Source organism: Stegostoma tigrinum, chromosome 6, assembly GCF_030684315.1.
Source record: "Stegostoma tigrinum isolate sSteTig4 chromosome 6, sSteTig4.hap1, whole genome shotgun sequence".
NCBI lineage: Eukaryota > Metazoa > Chordata > Chondrichthyes > Orectolobiformes > Stegostomatidae > Stegostoma > Stegostoma tigrinum.
Genome location: NC_081359.1, coordinates 63,633,187 through 63,654,381, shown reverse-complemented (window position 1 = coordinate 63,654,381; position 21,195 = coordinate 63,633,187). Strand labels below are relative to the sequence as shown.

Here is a 21,195-nt window from a genome sequence, read left to right as displayed (position 1 = left end):
CCTTTATCTTACCCCTTCTTGCCTGTCTCAGAGGGACATATTTACTCATCACTCCCAACAACTGTACCTTAAACAGTCTCCACATGTCTATAGTTCCCTTACCATGGAACAACTGCTCCCAGTCCATGCTTCCTAACTCATGTCTAATCGCATCATAGTTTCCTCTTCCCCAATTAAATATCCTCCCATTTTGCCTAATCCTCTCCTTCTCCATAGCTATGTAGAACGTGAGGCAGTTATGGTCACTATCACCAAAATGCTCTCCCACCACAAGATCTGATACCTGCCCCGGCTCGTTTCCGAGCACCAAGTCTAGAATGGCCTCTCCCCTCGTCGGCCTGTCAACGTACTGCGTTAGGAAACCCTCCTGAACACACCTTACAAAAACAGCTCCATTCAACAGCTGCATTTTATTCCTTCCTTTATTAGAATTTGGCACTGGAAGTAAACCAGAGATTCCTACTTTTGATGTTCTGTTTTTCAATCTTCCACCTAACCGCTTAATTTAGCTCTGCAAAGCCTTAAGTTTTTCCCAAACAATGTGTGGGACAACTTCCAGCTTCTCACTCTCCCCTTTGACAACATGCTTCAGGTGTTTTGAGACGTCTTTAACCCTGGCATCAGAAAAGCAACATACTATCCTAGATTCATGCTCACTGCCACAGAATCTCCTGTCTGTGCCTCTGACAGGACAGCCCCTATAATAAACATTCTTTTAAATCTTGACAAATCCCATTTAACATAAGATTCATTTTTAGTGCCTAAGATCTGACTACCACTTCTGTTTTCCTCTAAGAGACTCTCTTTCAACAGTATCCAAAACAGAATATCTGTTTAAGAGAGGAGTAGCTACAGTAGACTTCTGTACTATCTTCTCACCTTTCCTGACAGTCTATCTGATTGATCCTGCTGTGCAATTGCTTTTCTAAATCTACTAGTCATTGCACTCAGTGTCTCTTGTATGCAGTGACATTAAGCTTGAAAAGAAGCAAATCTTAATAGCACCTTATATATAAAAATAAACTACCTTTCCTTACCCACAGATTTAAAATTAAGCATGTAAAAAAACAGAAAAATTTAAATATTAAAGAGAAATCAAACACATAGCTGAATGAAAAAAAAACTTGTCCCCAAATAATCCAACATTCAGCTTTCAATCTCCAGATTATTGAAAAAAAACCTCACCCCAGAGCTGCCCACCTGTGGGCCTGGCCACAAGCTCCCTGTATGAACAATCTATCGTTCACGCTTTTTTAAAATGTATTTTTTTATGAAAAAAAATCACTGTGGATTGAAACAACAAACATAAACTCTGTTGAAAAAGAACCTCTGTTGGAAAAAAGAAATCTCTCCTTCTTCACCATTGTGAAAAACACTTGTTTTCTTTTCTTTAGATATATATTTAATGAACCTTTATGGCTCTTATGATGGCAGCTCAATGTATATCATCTGTATGACTGATTTTGGGTATTTATTACTTACCTAGTGTTTCAAAGAATGAGCTGATGCTATACTCTTTGGAAAGGAATGGAAGATCAGGCAAAAGAGCTTTGTCTCTTTTTTCCACTTCATGGATATCTTGTTGTTCAGCCCACTTGACCTAAATGGAAGAATTAGTGCTTAAAATTAGGACAATGTATAAAACACATCAGTTTTATTCTTCCTGTTATGATCTGGTTTGTATTATTCATTTGGGACTAATATGCTATTAAACAAGAACATACTCAACATCTCCCATCCTTTTATTTCCTAAGAGTAACCATATTTCAAATTTTAAATCATATAAGAAGCTACTATAAATGTGTAAGCTGTACATTTTTACTGTGGCACAGTACATCAGTGGTAAAAGATCAGATACCTGTCCACCAATTAGATCGCTGTATTTTGTGAGCTGCAATACTTTTTCTTACCTTTGAGAGCGGCCAACCTACAAACATTGTCACAGAGCCCTCTAGTGATGTCACATGGAATTTGTTCTAAACAATAGGTTCTGAAACAACCACCAATATTAATGGCGCATCAACAGAAATCTCTCTCTCAAGGCTAACTTCAGTAATATTATAATATTTTCTGTTTTCTTTAAATGAATGGAGCTTTTTGTTACATATACAAGATACATTTTAACTATTTTCTGTTTTGTTGTAAACCTTTAAACAACCATATTTATAAAGCTCACATTTTGCTCCCCACCATTATATTGCGCAGTACTGTGGTGCAGAACTGCTGACTCTGCAGTCACTAGACAGTTTTATTAAATCCTGCATATAGAAACAATGATGTGATCCAATGCATAGCTGACATTTTGGGCCAGGCTTTGCAATGTTTGTTGGATCCCATATCAAATTTAAATAATGACAGTGCCAGCCTACCTTGAATTAAAATGACATTCCTGCATCAAAACAGTGGAACTGATATTCTCGAACAAATACTTAACCTGGATTACAATAAAGGTGCCACATTCCAGAGTAATTAAAGGAATAAAGAGGTACAAACAAAAACAGGATCCATGTGTTGTTTATTTGATTTAGCATTTATCATATCCTTTGGTTAAATATTTGTCATCTCACTATTCAGAGTCATAAGTTACAAAATAGAAGTGAAGCTTTAACTTTTTCTTAGTAGTGTTATTGAAATTGCAGGAACACATTTCTTGAAATATGGAAGTGTGCCATTTGGTTAGCAGGTCATTAATTGTGTGGAACCAGCCATTCTCTTAGTTTTCATTTAGAGAAATGTTATTCACATCATTGTATTTTACAAGCTGCAGACCACTGCAGGCAGAGATGTAAGAAATGGCTCCACTTAATCACTGCCATCCACTCTCTACTCACTCAATGTTATTTTATTTCCACGCATTCTCTTATCATTTGACTATTTATTGTCTAACATACATTTTAGGAATCAAACTAGAGTAATTTTATTTTTAAAATTACATCAATGGATGAGATCATTGCTGGATGGAACAGCATTTTTCGCCCATCTCATGTTGCCCATGAGAAGGTGGCAGGAGGCAGCTTTCTTGAACCACTGCAGTCCAGTTGGTAGAGGTAAATTGACAATGCTATTCAGCAGGAAGATCCTGGATTTTGGTCCAGTGAAAGTGAAGCAAGAGCAATACATTTCCAAGTCAGAATGGTGAGTGGCGCGCCCACGTATCCACAGTCAATGTACCTTTTGATGGAAGTGTTTGTGGTTCTGGGTGTCAGTTTGCTCGCTGAGCTGGAAGGTTCGTTTTCAGATATTTCGTCACCATTCTAGGTAACATCATCTATAGAAAGCGAGACATAACACCAGCGCTTCGCCGGAGGTTCACTGATGATATTACCTAGAATGGTGACGAAACGTCTGAAAACGAACCTTCCAGCTCAGTGAGCAAACTCACATCCAGAACCTCAACCTGAGCTACAAATCTTCTCAAAACTCGCAAGTGTTTGTGGCTTTGGAAAATGCTGTCTCAAGTGTGTTGGTGGGAATTTTTGCACCACATCTTTCAAATGGCGCACACTGGTGCTGCCCTGGAGGGTATGGAAACACAATTGAATACCTAAATACTGCTCAAATGTCACGAGAGTTACTGCCTTAATTATTATTTCAGGCTGCATTCCAGACTCCCACTGCCCTCAGGGTGAAAACATTTCTTCTAAAATTTCCTCTTTGCCTTTTACCTAACTTAAACCTATGCTTCCTTGTTATTGACTTCATCCACTAATGGAAAAAAATGCTTTCATTCACATCATGTTTCATAATCTAAGATACCTCTATCACATAAAAACATAGAATATAGCATCGTGGAATAGACCATTTGGCCTTTGAACCTGCTCTGCCATTCTTTACAATCATGGCTGATTACCCAACTCAGGATGCTGTCCCTACTGTCACCCCATATCCTTGATCACTTTAGATCTAAGAACTACTTTGTGAAAACATTCAAGATTTTGCCCTCAACTACTTTCTGTGCCAGAGGATTCCACAGGTTCACCACTCTCTGGATGAAAACATTTCTCCTTCTCTCGGTTTTAAATAGCCTAGCCTGCATGTTTAAACTTTGACCTTTGGTTCTGGAGTCACAGCTGGACAGGATTGTGAAGGTGGCTTCCATTGGTCAGAGCACAGAGTTCAGGAGCTGGGACATCTTGTTGCACCTGTACTAGACGTTAGTAAGGCCACATTTGGAGTACTGCATGTAACTGTGGTTACCCACAATAGAAAGGATATTATTGAACGAGAAAGAGTGCAGAAAAATATTTACTAGGATGCTACTTAGATGAAAGCGTTTGAGTTAGAAGGTGAGACAATTTATAAAGGTCCTGTAATAACCTCCCAGCTCCTGTATTTTTTTGCCATGGCTACTAAAGGCTAGCATCCCATGTACCTTTTTAACCATCTTATCTTCCTGCCCTATGACATTTTACAGATCTATGGTGATGCATGTCAAGGTTCCTTTGATCTTCATTACCTTCCAGGGTCTGCCACTCAGAGTATTCCTTGTTAACCCTCCCTGAATGCATTATCCCTAGCTTTCCCGGAAAGAATTCCATTTGTCTCTTTTCTGCCCATCTCTCCAGTCCATTGATATCCTTCTGCAGGTTATGCCCTCGTTAATATTTATCACTCACAAAATATTTGTGCAATCTGCATGTTTCCTGGTCATAACAGCTACATTTAACTCCATGATGTCTCATGGCTTAAACATGGTTAAACATGGATAAGGAAACCTCCTGATTACCAGATATGGTAATCTAACTGACTCCGTCAATTGATGAGTCAGTACTCCTCCATGTTGAGCAGCCCTTGGAGGAAGCACTGAGCATGCCAATGGTGCAAACGTACTCCGGGTGAGAGTTATCAACGTCCACCAACAAGAGTCACTTAGCAGCAAAACGACTGATCGAGCTGGTTAGGACTGAAAGGACATAGCTGCTAGACTAGGCTTGTGGCAGATTGTGAGGGAATTAATAAGGAAACACACTTGATCTCATCCTTACCAATCTACAAGTTGCAGAAGCTGTCTATCCATGACAGACTTCGAATAGATATAACAATTCATGACATCAATGAGGCACTGTGGACCATCAACAGAACTGTACTCCACAAACTGCACTCTCATGGCCTCGTATATCCCCCACTCCACCATTATCCATCAAGCCAGGGGATCAACCCTGGTCAACGGACAGCACAGGAGAACATGCCAGGAGCAGCACCAGGCAGACCTAAAAATGAGGAGTCAACACAGTGAAGCTGCTAAACAGGACTTCTAGCGTAAACAGCAAATGATAGAGCTAAGTGATCCCACCACCAATGGATTAGATCTACGATCTGCAATCCAACCACATCTAGTCGTGAATGGTAGTGGACAATTAAACATTTTTAGTGCAGAAAAAGCCTCCCCATTCTCAATGATGGAAGAGCCAAGTACACAATTGCAAACGCTAAGTCTGAAGGATTTGCAAGCAATCTTCAGCCAGAAATGCCAGGTGGATGATGCATCCCAGCCTCCTCCAATGGTCCCCAGCAACACAGAAATCAGTCTTCAGCCACTTCATTTCACTCCATTTGATGTCAAGAAATGGGTAGAGGCACTGGATACTGAAAAAGCTAAGGAACCTGATAACATGCTGGCAATAGTCCTGAAAACCTATGGTCCAGAACTTGCAGCTTCCCCAGGCAAATGCTTCCACGGTACAGTTACACTTGCATGTACCTGAAACTTGTAAATTTGCCCAGGTATATCCTGTACAGAAAAGCAGGACAAATCCAAATCAGTCAATTACTGCTCCATCAGTCTACCCTCAATCAGTGAAGTAATGGATGGTATCACCAACTGTACTATCAAATAGCATCTGCTCAGAGCTTTGGCAAAGGTAAAGGCAAAGGCTCGGGTTGTGGGTCAAGCTGTCGACTTGCTCACCGAACTGGCTTGTTCTCATTCAGACGTTTCTTTCCCACAACATGCAGAACCAACATGGTTTACAAATTACCATGAAACGGCCGTCACAAACATTACCTCGGACTGACGGGAAGCAAACTAGCCATCAGAATACATGAACATCAGCTAGCAGCTGATTAACATTGGTACACTCCAACAACGAAGGCGATCAGTTTAACTGGGACAAGGTAACCATAGGACCCAAGCCAAACATAGATACGCATGGAAATTCCTAGAGGCATGGCTCTCCACCATAATGCATTGCACCCAAATGCAAACCCACACAGATCAACCCAGACAGTACTCACCTAAGTGGACCAGACCCTATAAATTCCAAGCGAAGTAAATTCCAACATTGCTTCATTGGAGGCTCCACTGATGATGTCACCTAACATGGTGACTAAACATCTGAACAAGAACAAGCCAGCTCGGGAACAAGTCAACAAGCTCAGTAACCTGCTCAATTTGGGTCCTGCCAAGGCCACTCAGCTCCCAACCTCATTACAGCCTTGGTTCAAACATAGACAAAAGCGTTGAATTCCAGGGGTGAGATGAGAGTGACAGCCCTTGACATCAAGGCCACATTTAACTGAGCATAGCATCAAGGAGCCCTAGCAAACTGAAATCAGTGGTCAGAGAGTATATAATTAGAGTTATACCTGGCACATAGCAAGCTGCTGTTATTGTTGGCAGTCCGTCTACTCTAAGACACCTCTGCAGGAGTTCCTCCAGGTAGTGTACAAGGCTCAACGACCTTCAGCTGCTTCATCAATGACCTCTTGGCCATCTTGAGTAAGATGTGGGTATATTTGCTGATGACTACAAATGTTCAGCACCATTTGCGACTTCTCAGATAGTGAAGCAGTCCATGTTCAAATGCAACAAGATCGGGACAATATCCAAGCTTAAGCTGACAAGTCGAAGTAATGTTATTAGGCAATGGCTATCTCCAATAAAAGACAATCTAACCACTGTCTCTTGATATTAAATGGCGTCAGCATCATTGAATTCCCCACTATCAACATCCTTGGAGTTACCATTGTCCAGAAACTTAACCGGACATGCCACACAAACACTGGGTACAAAAGCAGGTCAGAGCTTGATGGCACCATGTCCAGAAGCATCCATCCCCTCTACCGCTGAGGCTGAGGATCTTCAAAATCTGCAGAAATTCACCAAATCCTCGGAAAGCACCATCTGAACCCATGAGCACTGACATTTAGAAGGACAAGGGCAGCAGATACAAGGAACAGGACCACCTGCAAGTCTCTTCCAAGTCATTCACCACCCTGACATGGAAATATATTACCATTCTTTCACTGTTGCTGTGTCAACATTCTGGATTTTCTTTTGTAACAACATTGTTTGCCACCCTACAGCATGTGGGCTGCTACAGTTAAAAAAGGCAACTCAACATCATTTTCTTCAAGGGAAACTAGGGACAGACAAGAAATATTGGCCAGCCAGGGATGCCCACACTCCACAATTTGAAAAACAATTAATATTTACCAGAAACTGAAAGGGTCCAAGCACTGAGCTCTGCAGAACCCCACTGGGAACAGACTTCCAATCACACAAATGTTGCTCAACTGTCAGCTTTCTCAGCCACTTTGCCTTGTATCCCTTGGGCTCATTTCCTTGACCAGTCTGCCACGAGGGATCACATCAACAGCTTTGCTGAAGTCCAATTTGACTGTATCAGATCCAATACCCTCGCACACATTCCCAGGTAATTTAAGTAAAAACCAAACATAACTTTACCTTAACAAAGCTAAGTTTTTCTAAATACAGATGTATCTATTGCTCCGAATACTTGGCGCTAATTTTAAACTATATGTTCTGTAATTTTGTCATCGACTCCAACCATCCCTGTTTTTCTTTTAAATAACGAGACCACATTTTGATTCTCAGCTGTTACCAGAAAGGATCTTAAAATTAGTGTCAGGGTCCCCAAATAAGTGTTCCCATGCCGCTCAGAACGATGCGAGACACATCTCATCCAGACGCCTTAAGGCTGCTCTCTCAATAGAGAGAGAGAGAGAGCGCGCGAGACCGAGCGCGCGAGACCGACGGCGAGAGAACGACGGCGAGAGACCGACGGCGAGAGCGAGAGAATGAGAGCGAGAGACTGAGAGCGAGAGACTGAGAGCGAGAGACTGAGAGCGAGAGCGACAGACCGAGAGCGACAGCGAGAGACTGAGAGCGAGAGAATGAGAGCGAGAGAATGAGAGAGAGAGAGAATGAGAGCGAGAGAATGAGAGCGAGAGAATGAGAGCGAGAGACTGAGAGCGAGAGACTGAGAGCGAGAGACTGAGAGCGAGAGACTGAGAGCGAGAGACTGAGAGCGAGAGACTGAGAGCGAGAGACTGAGAGCGAGAGACTGAGAGCGAGAGACTGAGAGCGAGAGACTGAGAGCGAGAGACTGAGAGCGAGAGACTGAGAGCGAGAGACTGAGAGCGAGAGACTGAGAGCGAGAGACTGAGAGCGAGAGAATGAGAGCGAGAGAATGAGAGCGAGAGACTGAGAGCGAGAGACTGAGAGCGAGAGACTGAGAGCGAGAGCGACAGACCGAGAGCGAGAGCGAGAGACAGAGAGCGAGAGACAGAGAGCGAGAGACAGAGAGCGAGAGACAGAGAGCGAGAGACAGAGAGCGAGAGACAGAGAGCGAGAGACAGAGAGCGAGAGACAGAGAGCGAGAGACAGAGAGCGAGAGACAGAGAGCGAGAGACAGAGACAGAGAGCGAGAGACAGAGAGCGAGAGACAGAGAGCGAGAGACAGAGAGCGAGAGACAGAGAGCGAGAGACAGAGAGCGAGAGACAGAGAGCGAGAGACAGAGAGCGAGAGACAGAGAGCGAGAGACAGAGAGCGAGAGACAGAGAGCGAGAGACAGAGAGCGAGAGACAGAGAGCGAGAGACAGAGAGCGAGAGACAGAGAGCGAGAGACAGAGAGCGAGAGACAGAGAGCGAGAGACAGAGAGCGAGAGCGAGAGACAGAGAGCGAGAGACAGAGAGCGAGAGCGAGAGACAGAGAGCGAGAGACAGAGAGCGAGAGACAGAGAGCGAGAGACAGAGAGACCGAGAGCGAGAGGCAGAGAGCGAGAGGCAGAGAGCGAGAGGCAGAGAGCGAGAGGCAGAGAGCGAGAGACTGAGAGCGAGAGACTGAGAGCGAGAGACTGAGAGCGAGAGACAGAGAGCGAGAGACAGAGAGCGAGAGACAGAGAGCGAGAGACAGAGAGCGAGAGACAGAGAGCGAGAGCGAGAGGCAGAGAGCGAGAGACAGAGAGCGAGAGACAGGGAGCGAGAGACAGGGAGCGAGAGACAGGGAGCGAGAGACAGGGAGCGAGAGACAGGGAGCGAGAGACAGGGAGCGAGAGACAGGGAGCGAGAGAGAGGGAGCGAGAGAGAGGGAGCGAGAGAGAGGGAGCGAGAGACAGGGAGCGAGAGACAGGGAGCGTGAGACAGGGAGCGAGAGACAGGGAGCGAGAGACAGTGAGCGAGAGACAGGGAGCGAGAGACAGGGAGCGAGAGACAGAGAGCGAGAGACAGAGAGCGAGAGACAGAGAGCGAGAGACAGAGAGCGAGAGACAGGGAGCGAGAGACAGGGAGCGAGAGACAGGGAGCGAGAGACAGGGAGCGAGAGACAGGGAGCGAGAGACAGGGAGCGAGAGACAGGGAGCGAGAGACAGGGAGCGAGAGACAGGGAGCGAGAGACAGGGAGCGAGAGACAGGGAGCGAGAGACAGGGAGCGAGAGACAGAGAGCGAGAGACAGAGAGCGAGAGACAGAGAGCGAGAGACAGAGAGCGAGAGACAGAGAGCGAGAGACAGAGAGCGAGAGCGAGAGGCAGAGAGCGAGAGGCAGAGAGCGAGAGGCAGAGAGCGAGAGGCAGAGAGCGAGAGGCAGAGAGCGAGAGGGAGAGAGCGAGAGGCAGAGAGCGAGAGACAGAGAGCGAGAGACCGAGAGCGAGAGGCAGAGAGCGAGAGGCAGAGAGCGAGAGGCAGAGAGCGAGAGACTGGGAGCGAGAGACAGAGAGCGAGAGACAGAGAGCGAGAGACAGAGAGCGAGAGACAGAGAGCGAGAGACAGGGAGCGAGAGACAGGGAGCGAGAGACAGGGAGCGAGAGACAGGGAGCGAGAGACAGGGAGCGAGAGAGAGGGAGCGAGAGAGAGGGAGCGAGAGAGAGGGAGCGAGAGACAGGGAGCGAGAGACAGAGAGCGAGAGACAGAGAGCGAGAGACAGAGAGCGAGAGCGAGAGACAGAGAGCGAGAGGCAGAGAGCGAGAGACAGGGAGCGAGAGACAGGGAGCGAGAGACAGGGAGCGAGAGACAGGGAGCGAGAGACAGGGAGCGAGAGACAGGGAGCGAGAGACAGGGAGCGAGAGACAGGGAGCGAGAGACAGAGAGCGAGAGACAGAGAGCGAGAGACAGAGAGCGAGAGACAGAGAGCGAGAGACAGAGAGCGAGAGACAGGGAGCGAGAGACAGGGAGCGAGAGACAGGGAGCGAGAGACAGGGAGCGAGAGACAGGGAGCGAGAGAGAGGGAGCGAGAGAGAGGGAGCGAGAGAGAGGGAGCGAGAGACAGGGAGCGAGAGACAGGGAGCGAGAGACAGGGAGCGTGAGACAGGGAGCGAGAGACAGGGAGCGAGAGACAGTGAGCGAGAGACAGGGAGCGAGAGACAGGGAGCGAGAGACAGAGAGCGAGAGACAGAGAGCGAGAGACAGAGAGCGAGAGACAGAGAGCGAGAGACAGAGAGCGAGAGACAGGGAGCGAGAGACAGGGAGCGAGAGACAGGGAGCGAGAGACAGGGAGCGAGAGACAGGGAGCGAGAGACAGGGAGCGAGAGACAGGGAGCGAGAGACAGGGAGCGAGAGACAGGGAGCGAGAGACAGGGAGCGAGAGACAGGGAGCGAGAGACAGGGAGCGAGAGACAGAGAGCGAGAGACAGAGAGCGAGAGACAGAGAGCGAGAGACAGAGAGCGAGAGACAGAGAGCGAGAGACAGAGAGCGAGAGCGAGAGGCAGAGAGCGAGAGGCAGAGAGCGAGAGGCAGAGAGCGAGAGGCAGAGAGCGAGAGGCAGAGAGCGAGAGGCAGAGAGCGAGAGGGAGAGAGCGAGAGGCAGAGAGCGAGAGACAGAGAGCGAGAGACCGAGAGCGAGAGGCAGAGAGCGAGAGGCAGAGAGCGAGAGGCAGAGAGCGAGAGACTGGGAGCGAGAGACTGGGAGCGAGAGACTGGGAGCGAGAGACTGGGAGCGAGAGACTGGGAGCGAGAGACTGGGAGCGAGAGACAGAGAGCGAGAGACAGAGAGCGAGAGACAGAGAGCGAGAGACAGAGAGCGAGAGACAGAGAGCGAGAGACAGAGAGCGAGAGACAGAGAGCGAGAGACAGGGAGCGAGAGACAGGGAGCGAGAGACAGGGAGCGAGAGACAGGGAGCGAGAGACAGGGAGCGAGAGACAGGGAGCGAGAGACAGGGAGCGAGAGACAGGGAGCGAGAGACAGGGAGCGAGAGACAGGGAGCGAGAGACAGGGAGCGAGAGACAGGGAGCGAGAGACAGGGAGCGAGAGACAGGGAGCGAGAGACAGGGAGCGAGAGACAGGGAGCGTGAGACAGGGAGCGAGAGACAGGGAGCGAGAGACAGGGAGCGAGAGACAGGGAGCGAGAGACAGGGAGCGAGAGACAGAGAGCGAGAGACAGAGAGCGAGAGACAGAGAGCGAGAGACAGAGAGCGAGAGACAGAGAGCGAGAGACAGAGAGCGAGAGACAGGGAGCGAGAGACAGGGAGCGAGAGACAGGGAGCGAGAGACAGGGAGCGAGAGCGAGAGGCAGAGAGCGAGAGGCAGAGAGCGAGAGGCAGAGAGCGAGAGGCAGAGAGCGAGAGGCAGAGAGCGAGAGGGAGAGAGCGAGAGGCAGAGAGCGAGAGACAGAGAGCGAGAGACCGAGAGCGAGAGGCAGAGAGCGAGAGGCAGAGAGCGAGAGGCAGAGAGCGAGAGACTGGGAGCGAGAGACAGAGAGCGAGAGACAGAGAGCGAGAGACAGAGAGCGAGAGACAGAGAGCGAGAGACAGGGAGCGAGAGACAGGGAGCGAGAGACAGGGAGCGAGAGACAGGGAGCGAGAGACAGGGAGCGAGAGAGAGGGAGCGAGAGAGAGGGAGCGAGAGAGAGGGAGCGAGAGACAGGGAGCGAGAGACAGAGAGCGAGAGACAGAGAGCGAGAGACAGAGAGCGAGAGCGAGAGACAGAGAGCGAGAGGCAGAGAGCGAGAGACAGGGAGCGAGAGACAGGGAGCGAGAGACAGGGAGCGAGAGACAGGGAGCGAGAGACAGGGAGCGAGAGACAGGGAGCGAGAGACAGGGAGCGAGAGACAGGGAGCGAGAGACAGGGAGCGAGAGACAGGGAGCGAGAGACAGGGAGCGAGAGACAGGGAGCGAGAGACAGGGAGCGAGAGACAGAGAGCGAGAGACAGAGAGCGAGAGACAGAGAGCGAGAGACAGAGAGCGAGAGACAGAGAGCGAGAGACAGAGAGCGAGAGCGAGAGGCAGAGAGCGAGAGGCAGAGAGCGAGAGGCAGAGAGCGAGAGGCAGAGAGCGAGAGGCAGAGAGCGAGAGGGAGAGAGCGAGAGGCAGAGAGCGAGAGACAGAGAGCGAGAGACCGAGAGCGAGAGGCAGAGAGCGAGAGGCAGAGAGCGAGAGGCAGAGAGCGAGAGACTGGGAGCGAGAGACTGGGAGCGAGAGACTGGGAGCGAGAGACTGGGAGCGAGAGACTGGGAGCGAGAGACAGAGAGCGAGAGACAGAGAGCGAGAGACAGAGAGCGAGAGACAGAGAGCGAGAGACAGAGAGCGAGAGACAGAGAGCGAGAGACAGGGAGCGAGAGACAGGGAGCGAGAGACAGGGAGCGAGAGACAGGGAGCGAGAGACAGGGAGCGAGAGACAGGGAGCGAGAGACAGGGAGCGAGAGACAGGGAGCGAGAGACAGGGAGCGAGAGACAGGGAGCGAGAGACAGGGAGCGAGAGACAGGGAGCGAGAGACAGGGAGCGAGAGACAGGGAGCGTGAGACAGGGAGCGAGAGACAGGGAGCGAGAGACAGGGAGCGAGAGACAGGGAGCGAGAGACAGGGAGCGAGAGACAGGGAGCGAGAGACAGAGAGCGAGAGACAGAGAGCGAGAGACAGAGAGCGAGAGACAGAGAGCGAGAGACAGAGAGCGAGAGACAGGGAGCGAGAGACAGGGAGCGAGAGACAGGGAGCGAGAGACAGGGAGCGAGAGACAGAGAGCGAGAGACAGAGAGCGAGAGACAGAGAGCGAGAGACAGAGAGCGAGAGACAGAGAGCGAGAGACAGAGAGCGAGAGCGAGAGGCAGAGAGCGAGAGGCAGAGAGCGAGAGGCAGAGAGCGAGAGGCAGAGAGCGAGAGGCAGAGAGCGAGAGGGAGAGAGCGAGAGGCAGAGAGCGAGAGACAGAGAGCGAGAGACCGAGAGCGAGAGGCAGAGAGCGAGAGGCAGAGAGCGAGAGGCAGAGAGCGAGAGACTGGGAGCGAGAGACTGGGAGCGAGAGACTGGGAGCGAGAGACTGGGAGCGAGAGACTGGGAGCGAGAGACAGAGAGCGAGAGACAGAGAGCGAGAGACAGAGAGCGAGAGACAGAGAGCGAGAGACAGAGAGCGAGAGACAGAGAGCGAGAGACAGGGAGCGAGAGACAGGGAGCGAGAGACAGGGAGCGAGAGACAGGGAGCGAGAGACAGGGAGCGAGAGACAGGGAGCGAGAGACAGGGAGCGAGAGACAGGGAGCGAGAGACAGGGAGCGAGAGACAGGGAGCGAGAGACAGGGAGCGAGAGACAGGGAGCGAGAGACAGGGAGCGAGAGACAGGGAGCGAGAGACAGGGAGCGAGAGACAGAGAGCGAGAGACAGAGAGCGAGAGACAGAGAGCGAGAGACAGAGAGCGAGAGACAGAGAGCGAGAGACAGGGAGCGAGAGACAGGGAGCGAGAGACAGGGAGCGAGAGACAGGGAGCGAGAGACAGGGAGCGAGAGGCAGGGAGCGAGAGACAGGGAGCGAGAGACAGGGAGCGAGAGACAGGGAGCGAGAGACAGGGAGCGAGAGACAGGGAGCGAGAGACAGAGAGCGAGAGACAGAGAGCGAGAGACAGAGAGCGAGAGACAGAGAGCGAGAGACAGAGAGCGAGAGACAGAGAGCGAGAGGCAGAGAGCGAGAGGCAGAGAGCGAGAGGCAGAGAGCGAGAGACTGGGAGCGAGAGACTGGGAGCGAGAGACTGGGAGCGAGAGACTGGGGGCGAGAGACTGGGAGCGAGAGACTGGGAGCGAGAGACTGGGAGCGAGAGACTGGGAGCGAGAGACTGGGAGCGAGAGACTGGGAGCGAGAGACTGGGAGCGAGAGACTGGGAGCGAGAGACTGGGAGCGAGAGACTGGGAGCGAGAGACAGAGAGCGAGAGACAGAGAGCGAGAGACAGAGAGCGAGAGCGAGAGGCAGAGAGCGAGAGACAGAGAGCGAGAGACAGAGAGCGAGAGACAGAGAGCGAGAGACAGAGAGCGAGAGCGAGAGACAGAGAGCGAGAGACAGAGAGCGAGAGACAGAGAGCGAGAGACAGAGAGCGAGAGGCAGAGAGCGAGAGACAGAGAGCGAGAGACAGAGAGCGAGAGACAGAGAGCGAGAGACAGGGAGCGAGAGACAGAGAGCGAGAGACAGAGAGCGAGAGACAGAGAGCGAGGGACAGAGAGCGAGAGGCAGAGAGCGAGAGGCAGAGAGCGAGAGGCAGAGAGCGAGAGGCAGAGAGCGAGAGACAGAGAGCGAGAGACAGAGAGCGAGAGCGAGAGGCAGAGAGCGAGAGACAGAGAGCGAGAGGCAGAGACCGAGAGGCAGAGAGCGAGAGGCAGAGAGCGAGAGGCAGAGAGCGAGAGACAGAGAGCGAGAGCGAGAGGCAGAGAGCGAGAGGCAGAGAGCGAGAGACAGAGAGCGAGAGGCAGAGAGCGAGAGGCAGAGAGCGAGAGGCAGAGAGCGAGAGGCAGAGAGCGAGAGACAAAGAGACCGAGAGCGAGAGGCAGAGAGCGAGAGGCAGAGAGCGAGAGACAGAGAGCGAGAGGCAGAGAGCGAGAGGCAGAGAGCGAGAGGCAGAGAGCGAGAGACAGAGAGCGAGAGACAGAGAGCGAGAGCGAGAGACAGAGAGCGAGAGGCAGAGAGCGAGAGACAGAGAGCGAGAGACAGAGAGCGAGAGACAGAGAGCGAGAGACAGAGAGCGAGAGGCAGAGAGCGAGAGGCAGAGAGCGAGAGGCAGAGAGCGAGAGACAGAGAGCGAGAGGCAGAGAGCGAGAGGCAGAGAGCGAGAGGCAGAGAGCGAGAGGCAGAGAGCGAGAGGCAGAGAGCGAGAGGCAGAGAGCGAGAGACAGAGAGCGAGAGCGAGAGACAGAGAGCGAGAGACAGAGAGCGAGAGACAGAGAGCGAGAGACAGAGAGCGAGAGACAGGGAGCGAGAGACAGAGAGCGAGAGACAGGGAGCGAGAGACGGAGAGCGAGAGGCGGAGAGCGAGAGGCGGAGAGCGAGAGGCGGAGAGCGAGAGGCGGAGAGCGAGAGGCGGAGAGCGAGAGGCGGAGAGCGAGAGGCGGAGAGCGAGAGGCGGAGAGCGAGAGGCGGAGAGCGAGAGACAGGGAGCGAGAGCGAGAGACAGAGAGCGAGAGACAGAGAGCGAGAGACAGAGAGCGAGAGACAGAGAGCGAGAGACAGAGAGCGAGAGACAGAGAGACCGAGAGCGAGAGGCAGAGAGCGAGAGACAGAGAGCGAGAGGGAGAGAGCGAGAGGCAGAGAGCGAGAGACAGAGAGCGAGAGACCGAGAGCGAGAGGCAGGGAGCGAGAGACAGGGAGCGAGAGACAGGGAGCGAGAGACAGGGAGCGAGAGACAGAGAGCGAGAGACAGAGAGCGAGAGACAGAGAGCGAGAGACAGAGAGCGAGAGACAGGGAGCGAGAGACAGGGAGCGAGAGACAGGGAGCGAGAGACAGGGAGCGAGAGACAGGGAGCGAGAGGCAGGGAGCGAGAGACAGGGAGCGAGAGACAGGGAGCGAGAGACAGGGAGCGAGAGACAGGGAGCGAGAGACAGGGAGCGAGAGACAGAGAGCGAGAGACAGAGAGCGAGAGACAGAGAGCGAGAGACAGAGAGCGAGAGACAGAGAGCGAGAGACAGAGAGCGAGAGACAGAGAGCGAGAGACAGAGAGCGAGAGACAGAGAGCGAGAGGCAGAGAGCGAGAGGCAGAGAGCGAGAGGCAGAGAGCGAGAGACTGGGAGCGAGAGACTGGGAGCGAGAGACTGGGAGCGAGAGACTGGGGGCGAGAGACTGGGAGCGAGAGACTGGGAGCGAGAGACTGGGAGCGAGAGACTGGGAGCGAGAGACTGGGAGCGAGAGACTGGGAGCGAGAGACTGGGAGCGAGAGACTGGGAGCGAGAGACAGAGAGCGAGAGACAGAGAGCGAGAGACAGAGAGCGAGAGCGAGAGGCAGAGAGCGAGAGACAGAGAGCGAGAGACAGAGAGCGAGAGACAGAGAGCGAGAGCGAGAGACAGAGAGCGAGAGACAGAGAGCGAGAGACAGAGAGCGAGAGACAGAGAGCGAGAGGCAGAGAGCGAGAGACAGAGAGCGAGAGACAGAGAGCGAGAGACAGAGAGCGAGAGACAGGGAGCGAGAGACAGAGAGCGAGAGACAGAGAGCGAGAGACAGAGAGCGAGGGACAGAGAGCGAGAGGCAGAGAGCGAGAGGCAGAGAGCGAGAGGCAGAGAGCGAGAGGCAGAGAGCGAGAGACAGAGAGCGAGAGACAGAGAGCGAGAGCGAGAGGCAGAGAGCGAGAGACAGAGAGCGAGAGGCAGAGACCGAGAGGCAGAGAGCGAGAGGCAGAGAGCGAGAGGCAGAGAGCGAGAGACAGAGAGCGAGAGCGAGAGGCAGAGAGCGAGAGGCAGAGAGCGAGAGACAGAGAGCGAGAGGCAGAGAGCGAGAGGCAGAGAGCGAGAGGCAGAGAGCGAGAGACAGAGAGCGAGAGACAAAGAGACCGAGAGCGAGAGGCAGAGAGCGAGAGGCAGAGAGCGAGAGACAGAGAGCGAGAGGCAGAGAGCGAGAGGCAGAGAGCGAGAGGCAGAGAGCGAGAGGCAGAGAGCGAGAGACAGAGAGCGAGAGACAGAGAGCGAGAGCGAGAGACAGAGAGCGAGAGGCAGAGAGCGAGAGACAGAGAGCGAGAGACAGAGAGCGAGAGACAGAGAGCGAGAGGCAGAGAGCGAGAGGCAGAGAGCGAGAGGCAGAGAGCGAGAGGCAGAGAGCGAGAGGCAGAGAGCGAGAGACAGAGAGCGAGAGGCAGAGAGCGAGAGGCAGAGAGCGAGAGGCAGAGAGCGAGAGGCAGAGAGCGAGAGGCAGAGAGCGAGAGGCAGAGAGCGAGAGACAGAGAGCGAGAGCGAGAGACAGAGAGCGAGAGACAGAGAGCGAGAGACAGAGAGCGAGAGACAGAGAGCGAGAGACAGGGAGCGAGAGACAGAGAGCGAGAGACAGGGAGCGAGAGACGGAGAGCGAGAGGCGGAGAGCGAGAGGCGGAGAGCGAGAGGCGGAGAGCGAGAGGCGGAGAGCGAGAGGCGGAGAGCGAGAGGCGGAGAGCGAGAGGCGGAGAGCGAGAGGCGGAGAGCGAGAGGCGGAGAGCGAGAGACAGGGAGCGAGAGCGAGAGACAGAGAGCGAGAGACAGAGAGCGAGAGACAGAGAGCGAGAGACAGAGAGCGAGAGACAGAGAGCGAGAGACAGAGAGCGAGAGACAGAGAGCGAGAGACAGAGAGACCGAGAGCGAGAGGCAGAGAGCGAGAGACAGAGAGCGAGAGACAGAGAGCGAGAGACAGAGAGCGAGAGCGAGAGGCAGAGAGCGAGAGACAGAGAGCGAGAGACAGAGCGAGAGACAGAGAGCGAGAGACAGGGAGCGAGAGACGGAGAGCGAGAGACGGAGAGCGAGAGACGGAGAGCGAGAGGCGGAGAGCGAGAGGCGGAGAGCGAGAGGCGGAGAGCGAGAGGCGGAGAGCGAGAGGCGGACAGCAAGAGACAGGGAGCGAGAGCGAGAGACAGAGAGCGAGAGACAGAGAGCGAGAGACAGAGAGCGAGAGACAGAGAGCGAGAGACAGAGAGCGAGAGACAGAGAGCGAGAGACAGAGAGCGAGAGACAGAGAGCGAGAGACAGAGAGCGAGAGACAGAGAGACCGAGAGCGAGAGGCAGAGAGCGAGAGACAGAGAGCGAGAGACAGAGAGCGAGAGACAGAGAGCGAGAGACGGGGAGCGAGAGACGGAGAGCGAGAGGCGGAGAGCGAGAGGCGGAGAGCGAGAGGCGGAGAGCGAGAGGCGGAGAGCGAGAGGCGGAGAGCGAGAGGCGGAGAGCGAGAGGCGGACAGCAAGAGACAGGGAGCGAGAGCGAGAGACAGAGAGCGAGAGACAGAGAGCGAGAGACAGAGAGCGAGAGACAGAGAGCGAGAGACAGAGAGCGAGAGACAGAGAGACCGAGAGCGAGAGGCAGAGAGCGAGAGACAGAGAGCGAGAGACAGAGAGCGAGAGACAGAGAGCGAGAGACAGAGAGCGAGAGCGAGAGAGCGAGAGACAGAGAGCGAGAGACAGAGAGCGAGAGACAGAGAGCGAGAGACAGAGAGCGAGAGACAGAGAGCGAGAGACAGAGAGCGAGAGCGAGAGACAGAGAGCGAGAGACGGAGAGCGAGAGGCGGAGAGCGAGAGGCGGAGAGCGAGAGGCGGAGAGCGAGAGGCGGAGAGCGAGAGGCGGAGAGCGAGAGGCGGACAGCAAGAGACAGGGAGCGAGAGCGAGAGACAGAGAGCGAGAGACAGAGAGCGAGAGACAGAGAGCGAGAGACAGAGAGCGAGAGACAGAGAGACCGAGAGCGAGAGGCAGAGAGCGAGAGACAGAGAGCGAGAGACAGAGAGCGAGAGACAGAGAGCGAGAGACAGAGAGCGAGAGGCAGGGAGCGAGAGGCAGGGAGCGAGAGGCAGGGAGCGAGAGGCAGGGAGCGAGAGGCAGGGAGCGAGAGGCAGGGAGCGAGAGACTGGGAGCGAGAGACTGGGAGCGAGAGACTGGGAGCGAGAGACTGGGAGCGAGAGACTGGGAGCGAGAGACTGGGAGCGAGAGACTGGGAGCGAGAGACTGGGAGCGAGAGACTGAGAGCGAGAGACTGGGAGCGAGAGACTGGGAGCGAGAGACTGGGAGCGAGAGACTGGGAGCGAGAGACTGGGAGCGAGAGACTGGGAGCGAGAGACTGGGAGCGAGAGACTGGGAGCGAGAGACTGGGAGCGACAGACAGAGAGCGAGAGACAGAGAGCGAGAGCGAGAGGCAGAGAGCGAGAGGCAGAGAGCGAGAGACAGAGAGCGAGAGGCAGAGAGCGAGAGGCAGAGAGCGAGAGGCAGAGAGCGAGAGGCAGAGAGCGAGAGGCAGAGAGCGAGAGGCAGAGAGCGAGAGGCAGAGAGCGAGAGACTGGGAGCGAGAGACTGGGAGCGAGAGACTGGGAGCGAGAGACTGGGAGCGAGAGACTGGGAGCGAGAGACTGGGAGCGAGAGACTGGGAGCGAGAGACAGAGAGCGAGAGACGGAGAGCGAGAGACGGAGAGCGAGAGACGGAGAGCGAGAGACGGAGAGCGAGAGACGGAGAGCGAGAGACAGAGAGCGAGAGACAGAGAGCGAGAGACAGAGAGCGAGAGACAGAGAGCGAGAGGCAGAGAGCGAGAGGCAGGGAGCGAGAGGCAGGGAGCGAGAGGCAGGGAGCGAGAGGCAGGGAGCGAGAGGCAGGGAGCGAGAGACAGGGAGCGAGAGACAGGGAGCGAGAGACAGGGAGCGAGAGACAGGGAGCGAGAGACAGGGAGCGAGAGACAGAGAGCGAGAGACAGGGAGCGAGAGACAGGGAGCGAGAGACAGGGAGCGAGAGACAGAGAGCGAGAGACAGAGAGCGAGAGGCAGAGAGCGAGAGGCAGAGAGCGAGAGGCAGAGAGCGAGAGGCAGAGAGCGAGAGGCAGAGAGCGAGAGACTGGGAGCGAGAGACTGGGAGCGAGAGACTGGGAGCGAGAGACTGGGAGCGAGAGACTGGGAGCGAGAGACTGGGAGCGAGAGACTGGGAGCGAGAGGCAGGGAGCGAGAGACAGAGAGCGAGAGACAGAGAGCGAGAGACAGAGAGCGAGAGACAGAGAGCGAGAGCGAGAGGCAGAGAGCGAGAGGCAGAGAGCGAGAGGCAGAGAGCGAGAGGCAGAGAGCGAGAGGCAGAGAGCGAGAGACTGGGAGCGAGAGACTGGGAGCGAGAGACTGGGAGCGAGAGACTGGGAGCGAGAGACTGGGAGCGAGAGACAGAGAGCGAGAGACAGAGAGCGAGAGACAGAGGGCGAGAGACAGAGGGCGAGAGCGAGAGGCCGAGAGCGAGAGGCAGAGAGCGAGAGGCAGAGAGCGAGAGGCAGAGAGCGAGAGGCAGAGAGCGAGAGGCAGAGAGCGAGAGACAGAGAGCGAGAGACTGGGAGCGAGAGAATGGGAGCGAGAGAATGGGAGCGAGAGACTCGGAGCGAGAGACTGGGAGCGAGAGACTGAGAGCGAGAGACTGGGAGCGAGAGACTGGGAGCGAGAGACTGAGAGCGAGAGACTGGGAGCGAGAGACAGAGAGCGAGAGACAGAGAGCGAGAGACAGAGAGCGAGAGGCAGTGAGCGAGAGACAGGGAGCGAGAGACAGGGAGCGAGAGACAGGGAGCGAGAGACAGGGAGCGAGAGACAGGGAGCGAGAGACAGGGAGCGAGAGACAGGGAGCGAGAGACAGGGAGCGAGAGACAGAGCGAGAGACAGAGAGCGAGAGACAGAGAGCTAGAGACAGAGAGCGAGAGACAGAGAGCGAGAGACTGGGAGCGAGAGACTGGGAGCGAGAGACTGGGAGCGAGAGACAGGGAGCGAGAGACAGGGAGCGAGAGACAGGGAGCGAGAGACAGGGAGCGAGAGACAGGGAGCGAGAGACAGGGAGCGAGAGGCAGGGAGCGAGAGACAGGGAGCGAGAGGCAGGGAGCGAGAGACAGGGAGCGAGAGACAGGGAGCGAGAGACAGGGAGCGAGAGACAGGGAGCGAGAGACAGGGAGCGAGAGACAGAGAGCGAGAGACAGAGAGCGAGAGACAGAGAGCGAGAGACAGAGAGCGAGAGACAGAGAGCGAGAGACAGAGAGCGAGAGACAGAGAGCGAGAGGCAGAGAGCGAGAGGCAGAGAGCGAGAGGCAGAGAGCGAGAGGCAGAG

General features: G+C 54.1%; 1 protein-coding gene across 1 annotated transcript in view; it reads right to left on the bottom strand.

Moving 5' to 3' along the window:
• The window catches only part of LOC125453120 (PC3-like endoprotease variant B), a 1,374,573-nt gene that overhangs the window by 463,737 nt on the left and 889,641 nt on the right, over nt 1-21,195 (bottom strand). Inside the window, exon 4 of the mRNA XM_048532258.1 lies at nt 1,483-1,600. Within this exon, the coding sequence (XP_048388215.1) occupies nt 1,483-1,600 (118 nt within the window). The remainder of the gene's footprint in view (nt 1-1,482; nt 1,601-21,195) is intronic.